At 40.7% G+C, this 23,440-nt stretch overlaps 1 protein-coding gene across 11 annotated transcripts in view; it reads right to left on the reverse strand.

The window, feature by feature from the left end:
- The window catches only part of GLIS1 (GLIS family zinc finger 1), a 166,670-nt gene that overhangs the window by 18,589 nt on the left and 124,641 nt on the right, over positions 1 to 23,440 (reverse strand). For 5 of the 11 annotated variants that reach the window (XM_085511738.1, XM_085511743.1, XM_085511739.1 and 2 more), the window contains 4 exons: positions 17,472 to 17,633; positions 14,052 to 14,162; positions 11,025 to 11,157; positions 6,307 to 6,457 (listed from right to left, as the gene is read on the reverse strand). The exons of 2 other annotated variants lie outside the window; for them this stretch is intronic. In XM_085511738.1, coding sequence (XP_085367864.1) covers positions 6,307 to 6,457; positions 11,025 to 11,157; positions 14,052 to 14,162; positions 17,472 to 17,633 — 557 coding nt within the window. Of the gene's footprint in view, positions 1 to 6,306; positions 6,458 to 11,024; positions 11,158 to 14,051; positions 14,163 to 16,206; positions 16,226 to 17,471; positions 17,634 to 23,440 lie in introns of all 11 variants that reach the window. 4 more of the 11 variants (XR_014932852.1, XR_014932853.1, XM_085511740.1 and 1 more) reach the window with 4 other exon arrangements.

Here is a 23,440-nt window from a genome sequence, read left to right on the forward strand (position 1 = left end):
CTTTCTTTCTTCCTTTCTCCTCTTCCCCTCTCTCCCTGATATATAATAAATCCTTCATTGAAAAGCACCTTGCTGGGTATCACTGCATTTTATTACCCCTTTGTATAAACAGTGAGCAAACAAGTTGTTAGTCTGTATGATATTCAGTCTCTGCTCTATGACTGCAAGATAGGACACCGTGATCCTGTTCTCTGTTTTCTTGCTGTAGCCAGCTTGACCCACTGGCTGCTGTTGGGAGGCTTGGCCTCTGCTGCTAACACGGTGTGTGAACCTCCAGGTATAACGTCTTAAAGTAGGACTAAGGAAATGCCAGCTCTTTCCTAGCTTCTAGATATGTATGAACTACAAACACCACTCCAAAAGTAACGCCTCCCATTTTATTACAGAATCACAGAATCAATGGATTGCTTTAACCCAGTTCTGTATCTTATCTTATTCTATCTTATTCTATACTTGCCCTCTCCCTGGGCAGTGTCAACAAGTGAGTATTTGAGCACACCCAGAACAAGAAGGGTTTCACAAACATTATGGGGAACACTATCCAAAGGAGCTTTTAACGTGATTTAAGACTCTTAAGTCATTTAGTTGCTTTAAAATAATAATACCAGTCAACAGTGATTTGAAACCAGCTTCAGGATGAAAATTATAGAGAACCCAAAGGAGTCCTTTCCTGGTACTCTCTTTAGGTCCAGAGTGCCTTACTAAAACACTCGCAATCTTTCTAACAAATACGTGCACAAGTCTCATAGTTGGGGTACAACATAACTCAGTATTTTGTAACCCACTTCACTATCTACAGAAAGAGACACACATCTTTGCAAACAAGGACTTTTCTATGTTAACATCAAAACATATTTAGATAAAAAGCACAGCCTTAAGTTCAAATGATTACCAGGAAGTAAATTAGAAAGATGTGCAATCAAACACAGATATTGGCATGTACTGCATGCTTGACTTCTCTGTCTTATTTTACTCATTTAAGGTATTTATTCTTCAGCAAGTATGCAGCAAGATACTTCCACATGTACACAGACTCTTTACAGGTTGCTGGTGCTGCTTGCTTCAAGTTTACAGTGTAAAAGGCACTATACTGAACAGTGGGAGATGTTATGATAATCACTTGTTACACCTTGACAAACTGTTGCGTTTGGTGTATGTAACTTACACCTAACTGAAGAGGTTTTGCTTCGAAAACCAAAAGGAAAAAGAAAAAATCAGCTTTACAGGTGTTAAGCATATGATTTACCTACAGATAAAAATCAGAAACAGCTAAAAACATTAATACAGATGAACTGTGGTTAAATCCATTTACATGTTTCTTGATTTACTCTGACCAATTCATTTAAACTCCCTCCTAATCTATTAAAGGTCTTTAATATCACACTAAGATAGTTCTGCTCAGCAGGTCTACTCTGGGCGGTCATCAAGGGGAGATCTTATCAATGTTCCTCCATGTATGAAGGGTGAGGGCGAAGAGAACAGAGCCAGGCTCCTGTCAGTAGTGCCCAGTACCAGGCAAGAAGTGATGGGCACAAAGTGGGACACAGGAGGTTCCACCCGAACACCAGGAAGCACGTCAGTGCTCTGCAGGTATGGAGCTCTGGCACAACAGAGATGTTGTGGGGGCTCCTTGATACCTTGCAAGGCTGCCTGGGTGTGGGCTGGGCATCCTGCTCTGGTGTCCTGCCTGAACAGGGGTTGGACCCGACAGACTGAGAGGTCCCTGTCATCCTCAGCCATTCTGTGACTCTGTGATCACAGCTACCGCTCACTTTTGGGGTAAGGTTCTCTAACATATGTCAATCCAGCCCTATTGGAAACAGAAATGAAATACGTGCCCATCAATTTTTGCTGATGGTCAAACAATATTTTACCCCATGATCAAGCCCTACATTGTTGTATCGTTGAAGTCAGTCTATTCTAATGCTAATTTTGCTTTAAGGGGGAAAAAACTATACAAGTCTATCTGGACATGATTATAAATGAATTCTGATCACATTTTCTACAATGAGATAAATGACCTGGGATTTGAAACCAGATGCTTTTAATTACTGATTTTCTTTGTTACACGAACCTCAGCTCCGCACCTGTACATTGTTCTTTCTTTGGACAGATGTACTGATGCCCCTTTTGCGTGCTCAGGTTTATAACACTGAGATAAATTATGATGGGTTCTTGGCTTCCTCCATTGAAAATGTTTTCAGCTGTCAGAGATATCTGTTTCTTGTTATTGGTTTTAGTGCTTTTGAAAGAAAGTCTAAAACACTGACTTGTGTATTCTATTATAAGTGAAGAGTATTCTCCAGAGGAATGCACAATGAATGAATGATGCATCTCCTTGGTACTAGGAACTGTTATAAAGACTGTGTAGGTATTCAGTTCTGAGTACTTCAAGAGTAAAAGTTTGTTTCATACAAAGATTCGATCAATGCGCCAATTCCTCCTCACAACACAAGCTCACAAACTTGAAATTCAGCCATCAGTAGTGAAGACATGCAATCATCACTGACGGTAATGAGAATTAGGTACACGTGTATTTTTCAGGTCTGGCCATGGACTCTGGCAGATCAAGGAATTCACGTAGCCTATTGAAAGGAGCCTTTTACTGGTTTGGAGCAATTTCTTATATCTCATATCAGATACAGTCATCAGCAGAAGATGAGCTGCTTGCAGACAACAGTGAAACTCATAGCCACTATTTGAGTCCCATTCCACCTAATGAGAAAGTACCCAAGGACCTGAGTATGCTTGTCAGCAAAGCTGGAGCAGAACACAGGGCCACAGAGCAGAGGTTGGGGTGGCTGGAGGAGGCCTTCTGCCAGCTCCACAGCTCACAGAGCAGGGGCAGGGACCAGATTCTGATTTCAAATGGAGGCTCCTGGCAGTGTAACCTATGGGGCTGAAATGTGGGTGGGTTCTGGCTTACACCCTCTTGTTGCCAAAGTACGTGACAGTACAAACAAAAACCTACCACACAAGATTTCAACTTGCATGCTTTTTTCAGCCTTAAAAATATGAGGAATTTTGAATCTGGCGTTCCCTTGTAGAGCTAAAGGGAGGCTCTGTGTACCTTGTTTTACTTTAAGTAATGGGAAATTAAGGACTAGACCTTTAACAGAGATCTCTTTACAGTGAAGTATTTCTGTGGTATTTGAATTAACAGGTGCTAACAAGAAAGCAAACAAAAATTCTAATGTTTAAGTAGCCTGATTAAAACGTCTCTTTTCATTTGATTGGTCTTAAGTCCTGTTTCTTGTGATTTTGTATGGGTAAGTGGCTCTTCAGGGAAGACTGGAGCATGGTCTGAACTGGTTGCAGTTAGCTGGTGAGAAGCCAGGATAAAAGAGTTGTGTCTTTCATCTAACTTTGGTTACTTAACCCTTGATATTAAACTCACAATAATTATAAGACTGGATTCAATGTTCGCATTAATCACCACCGGTGGACATTAGAAATGCCTTAATCTCACTGGTTCTTCATTTACTGTTGTGTTTACAGAGAAGAAATGACCTAAATTACCACAGCAGTGTATATAAAAGAAAGTTTCACTTTGCTTTTCCTTGGAGACACATCACCTTCTTGGTAAAGTTATTATTTGTCAGCATCCCCAGCTACTCTGGAGAACATAAGTGCTGTTATAAGCGACACGAAGGCTTCACATTCACCTATAGAGAGGCTGTTCAGATCCTACAAAGTGACCTTGTTAGGCCATTAAGTTAAATTGGTGCAGATCCTTAACTTTGTGCCACCGCTTACTGAACTTCAGTCAGATCGGTTTCATTTACACTGATCATTTATCACTGTAAATATCTTAAACTTGAATTTGCAAATGCAACAACGTTTGTTTTTTAGACATCTTGGATAATACCAGCAAAAAAAAAACAAACCAGCAGAGAGAAAGTGCAATGTTCACAAAGGACTTAATATTAAAAGCTATACTTCCATCTTTATATTGCTACTACTAATCAACATGGGCTACTTTTGCAATGGGCAAAATGAGATCAATTCTACATGGCACATGCTACAACAAATGCAAATGTAACACTTAGATACCTGAAATAAAAAATAAGTATGTATTTCAACCTGGATCACGACAAACCTGTTTTCTGGATGCCAAAGCATTCCAAAGTATTTCATTTTAATTAATAGCAATATAAGTTAAAGTCAAATGATTTGGTCTAGCACACGCTTTATGCTAGAATCTGAAAACATATTCTCTGTATTGTATAATGCCAGTATAAATACATTTGGTAATGAAGTCAGATTTTGTTAGAACATTTTCAAGTGAATTAGATAATTTTGTCAAACTATTTAAATGTCTCAGTAAACCATTTGGGAAAATTGACTGCTGCACGTGGTGTTGACTTTGGCAGCGGACAGCACAGCATACAGCTCCTATTTTGTTCATTTAAAAAAATAAAAAGCTTTCAAATAAAACTCAAAATCCTCTGTCAAACTTGAGTACACTATTTGTACCCTGCCCTGTGTAGATTTTGGCATCTTACACATTTGATGACTCAGTAATTAGATTTCTTGATAGTAATCATTTGGTTCATTCCACAGACTTGAACTATGCAATCCAGCCTTGTCATCAGACTGATTCACAGTACAGAAATTCTTTGCATTTACTTAAAGATGAATGCTGAGACAACTGACAAATGAGGCAAAACATTTTATGTGTGCCAGAAAGCCAGAGCAGTTCAGATGAAAAAAGGTAGTGTTAGATGTTTCTTTCCTATTGTAGACTGTCTATTTTATATAAGTCATGGCACAGTGCTATGAACTGGCAAAGGTATAACAGTTCTAGAATTCAGTGGCTCCAATATTAGATTATCAAGTGATTTTTCCTACCTGAGTGAATGAATGCTTCACACAAAACTGTGCTAAATGAAATTCAAAGGCTATTAGTTCAGACCAAGCTTCCTGTATCAGCAATTAACATGTCATGTATGGGCTTGATTTTGGCAGTCATTAAAAATGTAAGCGTAAATAATTCACATACAGCAAGGGACTGGGACTGGGCATGACCTTCCAGCCTTCACTTCCTGATGTTTGGTTCGTAATTAAATTTATTTTCATCTCAGTCCTATATTTTTGTCATAGGACATTAACTACAGTGTTTCTGCAAAGACTTTGCATTATTTAACTATATAAGCACTGAGATAATAAATCAGCAGTGCCTTCTTCTCTGAGAAGGAGTATTTATTCCACTAAAACTGAGAACAGCAGAGACCATTTGATGGGAGCTTTGGCCTAAGCAGATGATCAGAATGTCTGGAAGAGCTCAGTGAGAAACTCAGTTCCTCATTCTGTAAGTAATTTTCTATACACTCTGCTTTCTGTCCATTGATAAACAAGCATGATTAAAAATCTTTCTGGGCTTTCTTTTCCCCATATAGAAGAAAGGGTGAGACAGTCACTGAACAAAGATGGAAAAAATCCACACTCCATTGCCGGCTTTACTAAAGAACTTCAACCTATTACCTAAAAAATGTCTTTTGATCTCTCAGTGTCTCAGGTTCCCATCATTAAAGCAAAAGCAGAGTACCCTCCCTGTCCAAAATGCTCAGAAGAAAAGAATGCATGTTTTATACTTGATTTGCATCAGTGTAGGCATCATAGAAGCTTCTAGGATGAGAGCAGAATTTTGTGGATTGCAGACATTCTTTACTGTTGAGACATTTTGAGATCCTCAAAACAAGGTATAGAAATATGACATACTGTAGCAATGCAACCTACATAATCAATGTGATAATATATCCTTCCCTGATTAAGGTCTTACTGCTTAATGCGTGCAGCTGAAAGGTGTATTACAGAAAGTCCTAACCAAGTACAAGGAAGTGAGAATACCTGCCATTCTGGCACAAAGTAAGTCTTACAAAGGCAAACACTACCTCATTCCCAGTGAGTCATAGCAATGCTTTTTTACCCTTTGAGAATTTTTACATTGTAGCTGAGAAAAGTCCTCTGCATTTATCCAAACCTACAAGAAGTCACTGAGGAAGAGCTATAAAAAACATTAAATGCAATTGCACTCTATGAAGAAAAGAAACCTCTGTATTTTGTTGAAGACCAAAACAAGGACCTGAGTAGCTGACAGTAACATCAAAGTTTGCCCCGCTTTGCTTGGAGGATGGATGAGATGAAGTCCCTTTCAAATTAAATTTTCTATGATTCTAAAGCAAACAACACAGCTTACTTTTGGTCAATACTTTTCATTCAAGCAGCATCCATGCAAAGTGTAATAAACAATTACTTAGCCATTATTACGCCAGACACAAGCCAAGCATGTTTCACAACACATACCCTTCCCTGGCACTCTCCAATGGCGACTGATGGTGATGTGGACTGGAAAGGGCAGAGTCAAGAGGATGGTGTCTTGAAGGGATGTCATGAGGAGGCTGCAGTATACCTGGTGAGGGACCGTTATGGTTAGCGCTGGAACCACTGTACATGCCTGTGAACAAACATACATCAGGTTGCAAAATAAAATAAGCAAGGAAAAGAACATGCAGTAAGTCCCTGATGGTCCCTGAATCCTTCATTGGCCCCCACACCCACCTCGACACATGCACAGAACAGCACACTTCTGCTGAGGCATAACAGAAGTTACATCATCCAGGGAGGCAGTACTTAGGCTATTTTCTAAGTTTACTTGCCATACACCTCACAGAGGTTTGCCCACTGGGATACGTACACACAGAAGGACTAGAACATCCACTGCCATTGTACTCTGAAGGTTGTGGGGGGCAGATGAGGTTTGCCAGCTTCCACAATGTCCAACAGCACAGCACTCCTCACACACTCTATTGTGCTATTTTATTTGCCTTCTTTCTGTAGTATTCACCTTCCCTATTTTGCTCATTGTGTGCAGGGTAACACATTCAGGAAAAGGGCTGTGAGTCAGCTGTGCTTTGACGTGTCCTACTTTACTGGCAGGGCTCTGGATGGCACTTGTCCCAAACCCTTCGAGTGACATGTAACACGCAGAAAACAAGTGGAAAATCTGGAGCCACAGAGAATGTGTGACAGCTCTCTGGGTGGATAAGCAATGGCTGAACGTCAGCATCTGTTTCTGTGTGACTGCAGAGTAGAACCACTAAGGTCAGATTCTAGCCACCTTTGTCAGGGCCTTCAGATGAGTCAAAAACCTCTCATGAACAATGAGTCCTCAGCTGCTGACAGATCCAAAAGCATGAGAATGAACCACATCAACTCTGTCTCCCACTAGACAGAACATTTGTCAACCAGCCAGTGAAAACAGCTCGATTTCTGCACTGAAAACCAGACAGAAGGAGTTTCAAGAAGTCAGATGTTCCCAGGTGATGCTGGGATTTATTTGTCAAAGCCTCATCTGAAAACAGTAAGTCAGTAGCTGGGACGCTACGCTGTGAGAATTCCATTATTCTGCTGGTGGTTTCAGTCCGTTTTATAATACAATAGATTCCCACAAATCTTTGTTGTTCACACGTTTATTCCCAGGCTTGGCAGACACCAGCGTGACTCAGATGTACTGAGTCATTTCACACTTGGGCTGTATCTCCCCACGCCTTTCAGGTATATTGGCAGAACAGCTCGGAGGAAACTGGGGATTCTAAGAAGAGATCTGTGCTCTCTAAGGATCTTAGACTTCGGCTAATTTTAACGGCCCCTATTCAAAGCTCACCCCAAAAGCTCAAAAACTCTCAAAAGATAAGTTTCAATAGCATTGCAGCCAGTAAACACACTCTTTTTTTTTGTCTTACAATCTCACCAATGAACAGTTTATGAATATTTAAGTGACCTCAAAGAGCTATTCTCTACCGTTCCAGCTACTGAGGATCGTTTCCATTATTTGCCTAGAATGGGTGAAGAAGACAGAGCACCAAAGTACCTGGCTCTTAGCTACTGTTCGGTTATTATTTTTATGAGAAGAAAACCACAGTCAGCAAGGCCCTCAAGAGAAGCAAGAATATTTTAATGCAAACACCCCACACATCCTTGTGTCCTTCAGCACAATCCATGCACTCAAACCCAACCTATGAGAAAATAATCTGAAACCAGATTTCCTGTCACCCTGCATTTCTGTCATGCCTCACCAGCTGAAAAACAGAGTGGGCACCCCATACTCACTCTTGTATTAGACCTTCTTTTAAAGCCTATTTAAAGTATGGCTTATTCCACCTACCCTCAGTTTATCCATATATTCACTTGATGCTCACACCAGCTGTGGAAGAGGCCCCTGCTTGAAGCATGCTTGCTGAGGTTTACGAGGTTAGTTCCTCATTGAGTTTTCTTTGTCCTACATCTTTATTCACCACAACGCCTGCACTCATGCTTGGTTTGACACATGGTGTCTCTTGCTCTCAGTATCTCCCTGACCCTCATGCTGCCTTACTGCAGGGCCACCAGCTCCCCTCACCCTCATACCCCAACTCTGCAACACAACAGCATACTGCAACCTAACCTGAAGCACACTGGGATCAACCCAGCCATTGCCATATCCTCTGGGACACTTTAACATGTGGCACAAGCTATGGAAGATGAGTTTTACTATGAGATTCCACGTGAGTCTGCAGCAAGCCATTAGTCATTCCTGTTGAGTCACTAAGAAGCAAACTGGTACTTACTTGAAGTCAAAACTAATTTACTTTACACAGTGCAAAAGAAGGGCATTCTAACAGAATATCAACTTTACGTCCTTTAGAGACAGACCCTCTGCTCATAGGCACTGGAAGGGTGTACCACACTAAGCACTAGGTTTGAGCAATTTCTTCTGCTACCAGGACTCATCTGTGCAGTCTGAGTTTCAAATACTTCCATCCCAGAATTAAGACAATCAAAATGTTGAGCTGCTGCTATGCCTGTAGTTCCACAACTGCCCAAACTGCACGTGTCCTTGGGTGTCAGCCCAAGCTGACAGGGCTTCTACAAGGGAATAATGGCAGTTTATCAGGAAAGAGTGAGAGTGAACAGCAGGAAGCAAGAGGAATCTGCTGATAGGAGGGTGTAGTTCTTCCTGCCGCCAATCTGTAACACTAAGCAAGAGTTGTTTCAGGGGAGAGAAAATGCATCTTTTGTCCCCCCAGTCTCTTCTCCCATTTTGCCAGCAGTGATATAATATTAATACCTGAAGTCACACCTTTGGAGCTGTTATAAATGACCGCTCCTGCGAGGGCAGTCTTGTTCAGAACTGTGTCTTAGGCCTCTTCACGCATTGACCATCTCAGCTTATAAATATGTGCCATCAATCAATATTTTAAATGGCTTGGCCTTTAACCTTAACATCTGCTGCCAAAATGGTACTCTGAGCATCTGTGACCAGCAGGAATTCTTTTTGCAGCTTTATGCCAGGAGAGACCAGAATAAACAATAACAGACCAGGCATGCCCAGATAAAATGCCTGCATGAGATTACCTAAAAGAGGTAACTTGCTTGGCAGGGAGTTTGATGACAGCTCTTGGGTGCTGCTGCAGCTAAATGTGAGTAGCCATGAAGCAACGTAGATATACAGAGGGAAAAAGGAGGAAGGTCTCAGCAAACAATGGGTTTCTCTGACTGCTGAATATTCCTTTGCTCACTGTCTTACCCAGCCTTAAGCACAAACCTCCTTTGAAGTCTGACACAAGGGAATGGGAGTTTTTTCCATATTTCTTTTTCCTGTGATTGGCTTTCATCCCTGACATGTTTAAAATGTGCTTCAACTTGGGGAAAGACAAAACTGAAACTCTCCAGGAATCCAAGTGATCCCTAAAGCCCAGAGCTCTGCACATTAATAATGTGGTTTCTTTGGGGGGGGGAAAAAAAAGTTCAAACCATGAGCATTTTCACATTTTCAAGTGGGATGAAGAGAACATCATAAACAGTATTCACCCATATGTATTCTCTATACAGTATTATAGATGCTTTATCTAGAAATATTACCTCTGCTTATATGAAAGAGCAAAAGTGCAACTATAGGTGGCAGCAGGAATGTGCTCACAATTTAAATCTCTCGGGATCAGCACCTTAACTTATTAGCCCTGAATACTGATAGAGGAACAGTTTTGTCTGTGGAATTACACCACACACAATACAAAGTAACTTCTGTAAAGAAATCATTCAAATCTTGATTTATTTTCCCTGGCACTTCTTCATATCGTGTGTGTGATGGGATCTCCTACCGGGTGACCAGACGGAAGTATCTGCAAAGATTTACTGGGTTTCTCCTACAATATCCCAGTGAAGTCTTGATATATTCAGCAAAGAAATCATATTGGAGAAAAACAGTATTTCTGACTGAAAATTCTTTCAAGAAGAGGTTCTCAGAACTGACACTGATTGTTTAGGGCTGGGCTGTTTACCTGTAAGCTAAGATCCTTTTAAAGAAAGGTGTTGGCCCTGCAGCTCACTGATACATAGTGCTGCTGGAGCCAAGGGTGAAAGAAGTATAAAAGCTAGGAAAAGAGGTCAATAGTTGTAAGGACAAGGAGAGATTTAAGAGTGAAAAGTTCTCTGCTCTGGTCAACAGAATCAGTGGAAGTACATGGAAGCCTTTTCAGAAAATACAATCAAAATGTTTGATATTTTAAATTCAAGCTTTTGCTCCATTCGTACAGCACCATGCTATTTGTTACAAGCACACCATGCGTGATATTGCACAATCTCATCACCTTTTCTGTGGCTCTTGAAGAGAACATACACTTGGAATGGCAAACCTTACTGCTGCCTTTGTCTTTGCTAGCGTATTTATTTGGCTTTAGTAAAACCTGGTGCACCTGCACCTGCTGAAGCCAAGGCAAACTTTACAGAAGAAATAACTAGAGCCTGAATTTCAGCAGCGCTGCTGCCCTCCTCACATCAAATTAACCACAGCTCTTTGTCTGACTAGCTCTTAAACGAAAAAATCCAGGGCTTAGCAAAGAACTCACAAAATTATTTCATTTTATCCTTCTTTTTTCTTCCTTTCATCTGCCATTTTGGCAGATCTGACCCAGAAACTTTAGTGTCTTAAACTCTCTGCGTTCTATGACATTTAGCATCATACTTATGCAAAATATTCTTACCTGTGATTAAGTCATGATGACCTACAGATCTACCGCATTTCCCATCCAAAATGTGTTGTGAAGATGTGTGGAGCTGTTGTATAGCTAAGCACTCACTGAGTACATCCTGTTCGATATCAGTGCATGAATTTAGCTACAAGAGGAGGATAAAGCAAACATTTTATTTCAAAGTAAAGCAAATGAATTCTAATTAAATTCATATGTCTCTTTGCTTAAGGATTACGTCCAGAAGAAAGGAACAAAATGACATTCTTAGTAACGTGGTGCAATTAAGGATGTATCTATCACTTCACATTTCTAATTAGAGATCATTTTGGTTTTCTTAAATAAACAAGTTGAATGCACTAATCTAAAAATCAACAGCAGTTTTTTGTACCCTGTGTTTCTTCAGGCCTTCCTTACAATTTAACTGCACATTTTCAAGCTGCCTGTAGTTTCTCGTGTTCTGTGCACAGGGATTGCATGACGCTGTAACTGTGACACTTGGAGACGTTCGATAGAGAAAGAAAAGCATTTGTGCTTATCAGATTAGATCTGGCAGAGTAATGTGCTGTCAGTAATGTGTAAGAGTTATCACCAATATGTCAGCTGTTCTCCATGTAAATTAAAGCTCTGGCAAAAGTGTGTGAAGCAAACTCTTGAAAACCACAATGTCGATCATATTAAAAACAGCAGGAGAGGAGAATTAAGAAAGAAAAGCATTTCTAATTCTCTTTCAAACATGCTGATGTTGCCAAGCTTTTGTCATAATATAGTGCTCACATTACACAAGCAGCCATCATATTCTATAGCCATTAATAAATAGTTATTGGCTCTACGTTTACAGTTTTGCATACCAGTCTCCCCTGGGTTTGCTTATTCTAAAGAAAAGGTCCAGGCAAACCTATTCAGAATGCTGCTATATAGCCATTTGTTTGATCAAGATAAACATCTAACATTTGAATCACAAGGTGCATCTGCAGCCAATTAAACTTAGACTACTACTAAATTAACAGCTAACTTTCTCATACTTTGTGCTTGTAAAGCTGTTCAGAACAACCAAATATTACCACTGCAGTCACCTAAGCTACAAACGAAATGTTCAGGATTCCTTTGATGAAAGTCTGAGCTCAGGGTGTTCTCTTTTCTATCAGAGATGGCACCTTTTGGTAGCACATCTCAGCTGAGACATTCAGGTTTCCACTTAGAGCTCCCAGGAAGTTGCCTTAGCACAACTGTAACCAAAAAACAGCAAGAGTCTGTAAGCAGTGTTTACCCATTTATACCTAAAACTGAAATCCGAACTAGACTCGACCGACTGAATAACACTGAGATGTACCTAGTTGAAAAGGCTGCCTCTTTTATTCTTATTATACGCTTAAGCAAAATATTTGTTTTGCTTAGTATTTCTTTAGGAATCAGCTTTACCTTGGTCTCTTTTAAGAGAGCCTGATCAAAATGCACTTCAAATCTACTGCTTTGGTATTCCTTTAGATTCCAAATCTATTCCTTTGGTATTAAAAGTATTAGATTTTCCCCGCCTTCCTCTGCAGAACTGGGAAGTGGCCTCAGTAGGCAATAAGGAGACATAAGGATGCAAATGAGTTAATGTATTTAGCCCTGTAGTCAGAGCTGAACAAATGACATCCATCTTGGGAAATAATTCTCTTCATAGACAATGGTCCAGGTTTTGTGGGCACCTGAATGGCTGCTAGGCCTGAAGCCTCCTCCTTCCAGGAACAAAGTTTGGCATGTTGTGAATGTTTCTTCACTGTCTGAAATAGGGTGCACAATTCTGGATGCTGCTGTTCTAGACATTGTTACTCAAGCCACATGCAGCTGATGGAGAGCAGAGTTGGGGTGGGCAACTGCCCTAGTAATGGAAAAGAAACATTCAGACTTGTGGAGCGAACCAAGTAAAAACTGACCGGGGATACAATTCATGTTAAGAAGCAGCGGGAGAGGAGTGCAAGACACAACATGGCTGATGCAAGGACATCAGTAAGACCTCAATACAGACAGGCAGGCAAAGGAGGCCTGTTGACATCCATCTAACTCCTGCATGGCTCATCCCTAGTTCTGAAGTTCTTCTCTCCATATGTTCCTTCCTTTGCTCTTTTGCACTTACGGGTTTTACCTTTGACATTTTTTCCAAACTAGCAGCTCCCCAACTCTATCTTACTTACCATGCCATCATTTCTGCCGTGCTCTCCATCCTCTAAACGTGACTGGCAGTTTCATCATAAAGCTCTCAGCAGTGGTGAGGACATCAATGCTGCTTATTGGAAGTACTTGTACTTGCTTGCTATGCTTTATACTTCCTGCCACTCCTGGGCCTCAAGCACGTTTATGGTCCATTCTGGCACAGACCAGTTCTGTGGGGTCCCAATCATCCCTTTAGAAACTGTGTGTACAAATGCATAACAAGCAAGTCTCTGATCCTGGGATGGTGCCCATAAGCCTCTTCATATGTAATGAATTCAGAATTGAGCCCATAGAAACCAAAATACTTACTTGAATCTAGTATTAGTGAAAACATAACTAGCAGTTTTGGTTAGGAATGATTTATAAATGCATTTAAAACACAGATGTGGTCAGAAAAGTCACGGCTTCATTCTGACGAATGCAAGCACTCTTTTCCTGACATTTCCATAGAATCCTGGCCTAGTTTCACTTGCACTTGGGATGATTTGCTAGCATGTATTTACTAGGTGATTGCAGAGACTCCATATGTGAATATTTTACATGAATGACAGCAGGATTTGGATTTGTAAAGCAAAGATGAACTTGGAAGAAATGCTTGGACATAAAGCATGGAGCAAACTGAAATTTAAAAAATGGTGACATTTGAAGTGAAAGGTGATGCTATAAAGTGAACGGGTTAGCAAGAGTGATTCAAATCCAGAGCAAAATTAGCTCAGCTTGCATTTTTTCCTAGAGATATTGCAGAAGAGCCCTGACATGAAAAAACATAAACTCAAGGTAAACAGAAAACAACCACAGTGTGGAGGTCTGGAGCTGTGCCACTGTTTGTCTACTGGGTCTTACCTTCTTACGCACCTGTTGTTCTTTGGCTGAATGAGCTTTCACGTGCTTGCGCAGAGAGCTGGGGTCGGTGTAGCGTTTGGAGCAGCCAGGAATCTGACAGGCATACGGTTTCTGTAAGAGTGAGGAAAGGGAAAAGATTTCACATTCCTCTGCATCTCTTCAGTTGGCACACAGAGCGCTGAAGGACAGCTGGTTTGTGCAACACGGCGTAAAGCCTGAGCTGCTTGCTCTGCTTGGCGTTTCCAGATTTGCAAACTCCTCTATGTACGCAAGTCTGACATGGTGCAAACAGAAGAACAGCACTGATAGCTCTGATTTTGCAGTGCATGCAAGTGCTGAGAGCACTTGACACATCTCTAATCTGACACATTGGATGTTGTTAAATGCTAATGAGATGTAATTGGATGGGTTCTGAGAGCATTAAGTTTTCAAGTCTTTACAGTAGACTTGATGATGAGAACAACCAGTATAATTATAAACGTAATTCTGGTTTCTAATTCTGATTTATGCAGTTTTTACAATTACGTTCCATATGCAGCAGAGTAAAACTTGTGCAATAGCACACATTTGGTTTCCCTCATGCCCTTTTCCTGTTCTGAATAACATCTTTCTTTTTATAACTTCTAACCAAACAACCTGCAACAAACATTAACATCTGAGCAAATCAACACAGAAAAATCCACTATTGTTAACTTTGTTGGGAAGACCTTTCCAGCTGGTTTAGGCGTGCTTCAGAGCTCGTCAAAACGTGGCCCAGTACAAGCACTTTCTTGGGAAAGCCATCAGAGCCTGAGCAAGCAGTTCCAGTCAGCTCTTCCTAAGTGAAAATACATAAAGAAGGACGCTCCAAGTGAACTGCTGATTCCAGAGTCCCAGCTCTTGAAAGCCTCAACAAGTTGTTCTTACTCTCAACAAACCAAACACTTCTCTCAGCACTATGCTGCAGCCTCCAAGTGACAATGCAATTGCCAAGCTGAACAAAGAGGCTCCAGCATTCATTATTAAGTAACCATTAAGTGAGAGCAAAGTAGTGCTGCATGTCAAAGCTCACAAAGTTTTCAAGTTGAGCTGAACATTTCTTTGCCTCATCTGTCAACATTATCTTGGCTTTCTCACTTGTACCAATAAGTCGTCTAGTGCCTTCCCAACGCTATATAACTGGCTCATCATGACCTCAGTGTCACATTCCTTATTCCCTTGGCTTCAGAAAGAGGATGCACAAATGCAGGGGGGGAAAAATGCAACCAAAAAACAGTTTGGGGAGGAGTGACCGTGTGGTCCTTTCAGCTAGCTGCTGTACTCCTGGAGGAGTGATGACGTGCCCTTTTTACCACAAGAACAGATACGTTCCCTTTGTTCTGCTCCTGCCTAGGAGAAAGATCTACTTCCAGATGATTTAGTAGAGGTACAATCAAACTGGTATACACCAGTGAATCTCCGAAATTATTTACAGATTCTCCTTCTGGAGGAGATAAATGATGGACTGACCTACATTAAGAAGCTTTAAAACCAATTCCAAATGCACTCAATAAGGAGTAAGTAGTCCATATAAACCCCTTTTCTTTGTAAGTACCTCAAGAGGATAAGTACTGCTGCTCGGTCCAGCCAGCAGGAAATTTCTGAAGGAATAATGGAATCATTCACCAATTCATGGCCTTATGGACTAACAGCACCTACCCAGAAAGATACAGGGCAAAGCAGACTTACTGAGAGTATCTGGAGCACACAAAGTACTGACATCTGAGGATAAACTACAGGAAATTTTCACATACCCCTTAGCAGAACAATTAGCAGAGTGTTTTTCGAGCCATTGGCATCATCTGAAGCACTGAGAAATTAATTTTAGTTAGTGATATGGAAACGAGATGAAAATCTGTCTACTATTTGCTTTGGTGATTTCCCTTGACATTACAGACAGCTACTTTGCCCACTGTGCTACGGCAACGTGCAGTCTCTACACCAGCACTGTGCCGTAGCTTTGTTACTTGTCACATTCACGTCATACAAATCACAGGATTTCAGTATTAATGCAAAGAAGCAGACAGAAGCAGGCATGGTGTGAGACAACAGAAACAGTTCAAAAGAACCTGCAACAGCATGAAGTGGATAATATTTTCAGGCATTTAAGAAAGTTAGTAGAAAATGACTACTGTACCTTGTTGGTGATTTATGAGCTTTTCAGATAATTAGGACAGAGATAAAGAAAGAAGAAAAGAAAATAGAAAGTTAAGAGATTTGTCTTCAATAATCCACAGATATACAAATTTCAGCCTATATTGTTAACCCATTAATATATGCCATTCAATCTGTGCGTCTGGCTGATATAAAATATACTCGTTGGATTCAAGCAGTTAAACTTCAAAACTGTGCACCCACAATTTAGTATATATCCAGTTCCAAAAGAGATGCATTTTAGAACTGATTACAAATTCAAATATCTCAGGTTGACTTTCAAATAAATACAACATTGTTATTGTAAGTGTGCTTTCATTTGGAAAATGTGACTGACTTGCTTCTCTTACTTGTTTGTTTTTGCAAGGCATAATGTACATTAGGCATTCCTTAATGCTGCACTGTCTGAAATGTGTAACTGCTTAAAAAGTAAATATCAATTAAACTCAAAAGTTCTGCCCCATAAACACTTGGCCAAACGTTAAACCATATATTCACTTCTTTGAAAAAGACAAAGGAACAACCCCGGCTGTTATTCTTTAAAAGCTTTATGCCGAGCACTTAACTTGTCTACAAAGTTCCCTACTTACTGTCCTTCCCCGTCCTCCAGTGATTTAATTTTATCAGAGCCTACCACGCCAGACAGGCTCCCAACTTCTCCATGTGACAAGTGAGAAGACTTGTGGAGCTGAGCCAGAATCTGCCAACTGTATATAAATATGAATTTGTTTCTTACAGCTAATTCTGGTGGCGGGTACTTCACCAATAGCACAGACATTATCTTTACCTTCAGAAAATTATGCCCAAACCAGAAAGGCATACCTTCAGTTGAGATGTCTGAGCTGCTTTTATGTTCATTCAGAACAGACTTTCTGAAGCAACAGAGGATAGGAAGCAAGACAACAGCATCATTTACAACAGCACTGATGACTCAGCTTTCACTCATACTACACCTTACCCTACTGGCTCCTTCTCTTACTGGAAGGAGAACAAAGGGGGTTTGCTGAGTAACTTATTCCTAAGTCCATTATTTCTCAGCATGAGTAAGACAGCTGAATTTGCCTTTTCACAATCATACAATTTTTCATTTCTCAAAGCACATTCAATTAAAAACAAAAGTGCAGTTGCTTATAGCTGAGCGTTCTGAGGCACCCATCATGGAAAGGAAAAGCCCCTGTCCAGGTTCAGAGAAGACTGTGTACAAAGACCATTGGAAAACTGTGACTCCCATCCTGAAATCACACTTACAGTGTCCAGGTGTGTTCGCTGATGCTTTGCACGGTCACTGGAGTTGCTGAAGGCTTTCTGGCAGCCTGGATGCTGACACAGGTACGGCTTTTCCCCAGTGTGACTTCGGAGGTGAATCTTAAGGTTCTCAAGCCTAGAAAATGCCTTGTTGCACCCTTCAAACTGGAAAAAAAAAAAGTCATAAAAATGGTTGTAAAGCAGCATTAAATAAACCATGTGCAGCCACAATGAGAACAGTGTAAGATCCAAGCTGGACGTGTAATAAATCAACCAACATTCAAACATCTGTTGAAATTTATGGATGAAACACAACATTTTGTGCTGCTCATTTAATCTGTCACTGAAGACATGGTGTGTAGCTCAACAATAATACATGGGTTATAAATATCCCACACGTTCTGTCTGAAGTACGGAACGCTTAAAGACACGGTGCCAGTGTGGAAAACTTAAAGAGAGAACAAGTGTTCTGATGAGCTCTCTCAGATGTTAATTGGCACAGGAACCACTGTGAGCAATAACAATTAGCTGCTACAGAGAGAGCAGGAGGAGCTGTTTGTGGTGGGTAAACCTGGTTTCAGATGTCTGAAATGCAATACACTGAAGTGCATGAGCACAGACTATTACAAGACCTGAGCCATTTGAAGATCAACCTGAAGGACCTCTGCTGTCATTCTGCACCCTTTTCTTTACCAGCTCCATCATTCAGATCTGTTCTCAGCATTTATACAGCCAGCCAGTAACCTGAGCAATTCTGAGCTCTTAAGCACCCGTTTCATTAAGAACTTAGTAATAAAATGCTGCACAGTATTCATAACCAAACTAGCTGTTTCAAATTAAATTGGAATAAATAAATAAATACAATTTCAAACCATTAGGCCAAGGAAAGAGAGCTATGCATTGATAGCTGCTAAGTTTCACTGTTACAGTGTTGCAGATGCTTATTTATCTGCAGAGAGGTACTACCTAGGATGGGCTTTGAGGATGAACTCAGGTGAGCACATGCATATCACATTCATGCACCAGCAAACTCAAAGCGTGCACTCTGATACTTATGCATGCTCACAAACACTTCCATGCACACATACTCACATGTGGTGCCGTGTATGCAAACTTCTGATTCAGTTTTTGCATTCAGCATTGCAGGCACAGGGGTGGGAAGTAAGAGCAGGTGGAGATGCTGTAATCTGGAGGCACCTGGCCTCCTGGTACACAATAAAGGCAATTCTGGCTGCTGCTAAAGAAAGGTCCCTCACTTCCTGCTCAGATCTGGGTGTGTCTTAAGCATCTGAACAAAGTAATTTGTATTCTCAATGCAGTGCTTCATTTCACAGACTGTGTTCTGTCTCTAGATGGAGATCAGCTCTGCACTCAGGAGATAAAACACATCAATGCACTCCAGCAAACAGACACCCCCACAGAGGGTTTCCAGACAAACTGCAAACTTCTGCCTTTCTCAGTCACTTATACACTATGGTTTTTACCATCCTAAATAGTACTAAAAATCTGGCAAAGGATTCAGATCGATGCACTGAAATGTGCAAATATAATAGAGTGCCAAAGACAACCTCTGGCAAATGGATTTACTGTGCCGAGGTGCTGAAGACCTTTTCCTCTTTGTGAACCAGATTGCTTTCTTTTCTTATCACTACCTTTCTTCACACTCCTCTGATCAGTGTAGTGCCCACACAGTTATATCATCCCCTTAGAACAAACATCCCTTTCAGCTCAGTGGAGCAGCTCTTCTCAGTTTTTCTCACTGATAGCTGACTACGAGGCAGCTGGAGATCAGACCTCGAGTTATTCAGGCAGCAAACTTTGCCCTTCAGCTCTTCATGCTCTCTCACTTGCAATTCCTCATCCCCTACCTGAGCAGTCACCCCCAACACTATTGTAAGCCCTTTTGACATGCTTTTGCCTCTCAAGAGAACCTACTCCCAAGGGCTCACAGGTTCTGACAGACAAAGCCTCAAAAAAAGCATAGCTTGGTAAAACGTTACATGACAACACTCCTTGTTAATGGGTCCTTAGCAGACCTTATAGACTGCTGGTACCTGAATCCCTACAGTGACACCCTACAACCTGATCCTTCTTACCCACCATCTCAGGGCTGGAGAGAGCTGTTAGCACACAGAAGGCATTTCTCAGCTGTTCAGTCACGAAGCTCAGTATATTTAGCTTGCGGATTATCAGTGTTCAGCTTTATATCTACAGCCTAATGCAAAGTAGGAAAGTATGTAGAATAGTCCAAACTAATTAGGGGTCCAGCTTCATTCCCATTGATGTCAGTAGCAAAAATTCCAATGGCAAATGTCCTAAAACATCTAAACACAAGCATAATTTGAAACACATGAGAGTGCACATGTTTAAGAGTTTGCTGGATCAGGACTTAAGGAAGAGAAGGAACAGGCCCTACCATTAATGCTCAGAGCTACAGCAATACTCTTACTGTGGTCAGCAGCCTTTTTTTGGTGGCAATGCAGAATCTCAAGATTATATAGTAGCACCACTCACTCACTACATATGCCTGGATCTCAGTGGCTTTTCTTAATTATTTTATTTACTAATCTTTATTAATTGTATTATCCAGCTCAATTATGCTGGATAACTTGTAATGGGGTACTACTCCAGCTTCCTCAAGCACCAGAATCCCTACAGTGACAGCCTACAACCTGATCCTCCTCCTCAAACAACCACCAGGAAGAGCCACCAGTCCCTGCTGTGTCTAAGTTCCGACTACAAAGAACAAATGTTCAGTTTCCAAAGGGCTTCAGGATGGCGAGAGCTATCTGACCAACTGAGAAGGCTACTGACAGTATCTCCCAGACATCTGGCCCCAATCTGTCATTGCATAATCCTACAATTTTAAACATTTTGTTGATGTTTGATGCCTTTGATAACAGTAACAACCACTGCATGAGCCTCAAAGTCTGTAAAAGTCTACATGCTCTTAAGCAAGTTCATCTCTTAAAAACTAATTATACTGCCATTAGTACTTTTGTCTTTATTGTGAGACTGTTAATGTGCTCTTCAGACACTGCTATGCACATCTGAGTACAGACTCAAAACAATGCCACATGATTGCAATAAATAGCGTGATGTAATTACTGGATTTTATAGCTAATGTGATTTTAGAATCAGGCTTCTACAAGGAAAAAAAGTGCCGTAGAAATGTACAGGACTAAATGAGCTCAGTGCTAGATGGAAATACGTGCATTATCTTTATTTTACACTACAGTCTCACTGGAATATAACCGCCGCAATATCAGGCATTTCAAAGGCATATTTATGAAAACACTGAATTATCTCACGGTGATCTAAACACATCACAATTTTCCTAACAAAACTATTTAATCTAATAACTGTAATTGCTTAAAATGCTTTTTTTCTTTGCTTCCACATCGTGCTTTGACTGCACCTGAGAATGCTGCCACGCAGAAATAACAGCATATCCCCACGAGGGCTTATATTATCAAATGTTTACCGTTTTCATAAGCATATTTAATCACAGTCATGTCTAGAATATCTGTCAGTGGTGCAGATCAGAAGAAATAAACTACAAACTGAACAGCTCAGACCATAAGGTGAAGCAATAGCTGACATTTTCTTAGGAAATGAGTTATGACTGAAAAAGAGAAGCCTTCACAGTCGTAGTGCTAAATAGGTCCAGTGTGCCATTAGAGAAAGCTCATTAATATACACCTCTGCTCTCTGCTGCAAGATCTGTTAAACAAGCTGCCTTTTATTTATAGACCTAAAAGGGAAAGAGCAGGTCATATTGGCTGTTGACATCTCAGACAGCCCACAGATGGAAAACCCAAAACATTTCATTCCAAAGCATTTAATACTATCAATAGGAAATCTTATGTCTGGTCAAAACATCTACAGGCCTTATGAACATTGTGAAATGTTCTTTCTTCCCAGCTGATTACAAAATTGGGAAAATTTTATTGGAAAACACGTTATGAGAAAAAGGATCTTGTGAGGCTGTGTGTCCCTTCTGGAGGGGAGGAAACAGTCACACCACTCTTTAAATAGCATCAATGTTTGAAACACACTGAGTCTAATGTTGGTAACGTGGCAGGAGGCACACGAGGCTCCAATTTGTTACAAATGTCAGTAAGTTAAGTACTCGAGTCCATCCGTCCAACACCAGAATCCAAAGATCTGATTTGGAGATTTGCTTTTTCTAGCAAACACCTGACTGGATTAATTTTTAATTCTCTATAGTAGCCATACAACGTAAAGGAAATACTTGCTTATAAGCAACATGACTCATGTGAGGAACTCCATTAAACTGAACAGAACTATTTGTGTGCACAAAAAGTAACCCATAGGACTGAGCTCCTTCCCAAAGAATCCCAGCACAGTCCGCCCTGTCACAGACTTCAAGGGGTAGGTGCTGCTTTTCTCACAGGGCACAGTGGGACCCGACAATTTCAGGGTTTTTTTTTGGAAGTCTGAACAATTTATGTTTGCAAAGTGACATTTCCCCATGATACTGCATTTGATAGGTATAATTCTTGTATTAATTATATTATAAATAATTAGTTTGGGCTTCAGCCACATCACACCAGCAATTGTACAGTGAAGGACAAGAAAAGGTAAAAGGTTTCATAGTGAGAAATCCAAGATTATCAGCCATGGTACAAACACAGTGCATCTTTCATGCTGTTGGCTTCTAAAGGTAATTACAACTAATCATGTGACATCAACACACTGTACAGTGGCAATTCTTTTGGCTACTTATTTGTTCTTAGACTGGTTGCATATTTCCTAACTAATGTGAAACTGGGAAATACTGGTGAAATGAAGGCCCTGAAGTCTACATTCCTGCACTCCCCCCCCCCCCATAATAGGACTTATAGGTGCACAAGGAATACAGACCTGGCCCACGTAGGGCATCACAACAGTCACATTTAAGCCAACAGCCTTCCAACAGCAAACAGGGCTGATTCTGCATGTGAGGTGACCTCCACACACAAGCAGACCTCCCTGACTGCCAAATCCTACCTGTGAGCACCCCCTGAGATGGGGTTCCTCTGCTCTCTGTGTCACCACCCAAGGTAGTGCTACATGTTTTGGCTCTCAAAAGTCTTCTTCATGTAATTGAAAATTACCACATCAGGAAAGGTGGGAATGCCGTTTGGAACACTGAAATCTTCCTAGATTTATTTCCTCTTGTACCCAGTGAGCTAGCAGAGCCGGCAAAAGCCAAAATAACTGGGAAAATACCAAAGCATCCTATCATTTTCACAACACCCTGTTGCCAGTCCTGAAATCTTTCTTGTCATCCTTCTTTAATCAAGCAGAAGGATAAACATTTGTCAAAACAGGAGTACATGCATTTACTTGCTGCAACATATGAGAACGAACCGGCAAAGTTGGGGATCTCTTTCTATCAGAAGCATGACAGCCACAAATTCTGCCATAAGGTTTTGCTAAATATGTCATTTGGAAACTAAACAATTTTCTGAAACCTCATTACAGTTGGACTGAATGCAGTATTATGGCTTGCAGGCAAAAATAACATCGCATGGAGCAACGGTTTAAAAAACAGAATGCAAAATTCATACGGTCGTGTAATAAGCAAAGACGACCCCTCTTCCAAAATCTACATGCCGGTCCCTTGATTTCCTCCTGTCTAATTGGGAAGCTATTATGTACTGGGATTTTTGGAATAGCTTGCAACTTATTTGAAATTAAAGAACAACATGCAATCCAAGATTCGCCGCTCCAATATCTGAAGCCAGATCTGCTTCTTACTGGGACAAAACTAAAATTGAACAAAATCAATTAAAAACCTTCTCCAGCTGTGCCAGCAAGGAACCATAAAGAGAAGAAACACGCTAGTTCTCTCCAGTTCTTCGAGATGGTTAAACAAGTAATACAGCTTCCTACACAAAAACTCAAACTCTGCTCCTCCGTATCAGTAAATCACTGTGTTAACCAACTGTGAAAGAAAACATTTT

The sequence above is a fragment of the Coturnix japonica genome, chromosome 11 (assembly GCF_054131305.1).
Source record: "Coturnix japonica strain WE chromosome 11, WE-NBRP24, whole genome shotgun sequence".
Lineage (NCBI taxonomy): Eukaryota > Metazoa > Chordata > Aves > Galliformes > Phasianidae > Coturnix > Coturnix japonica.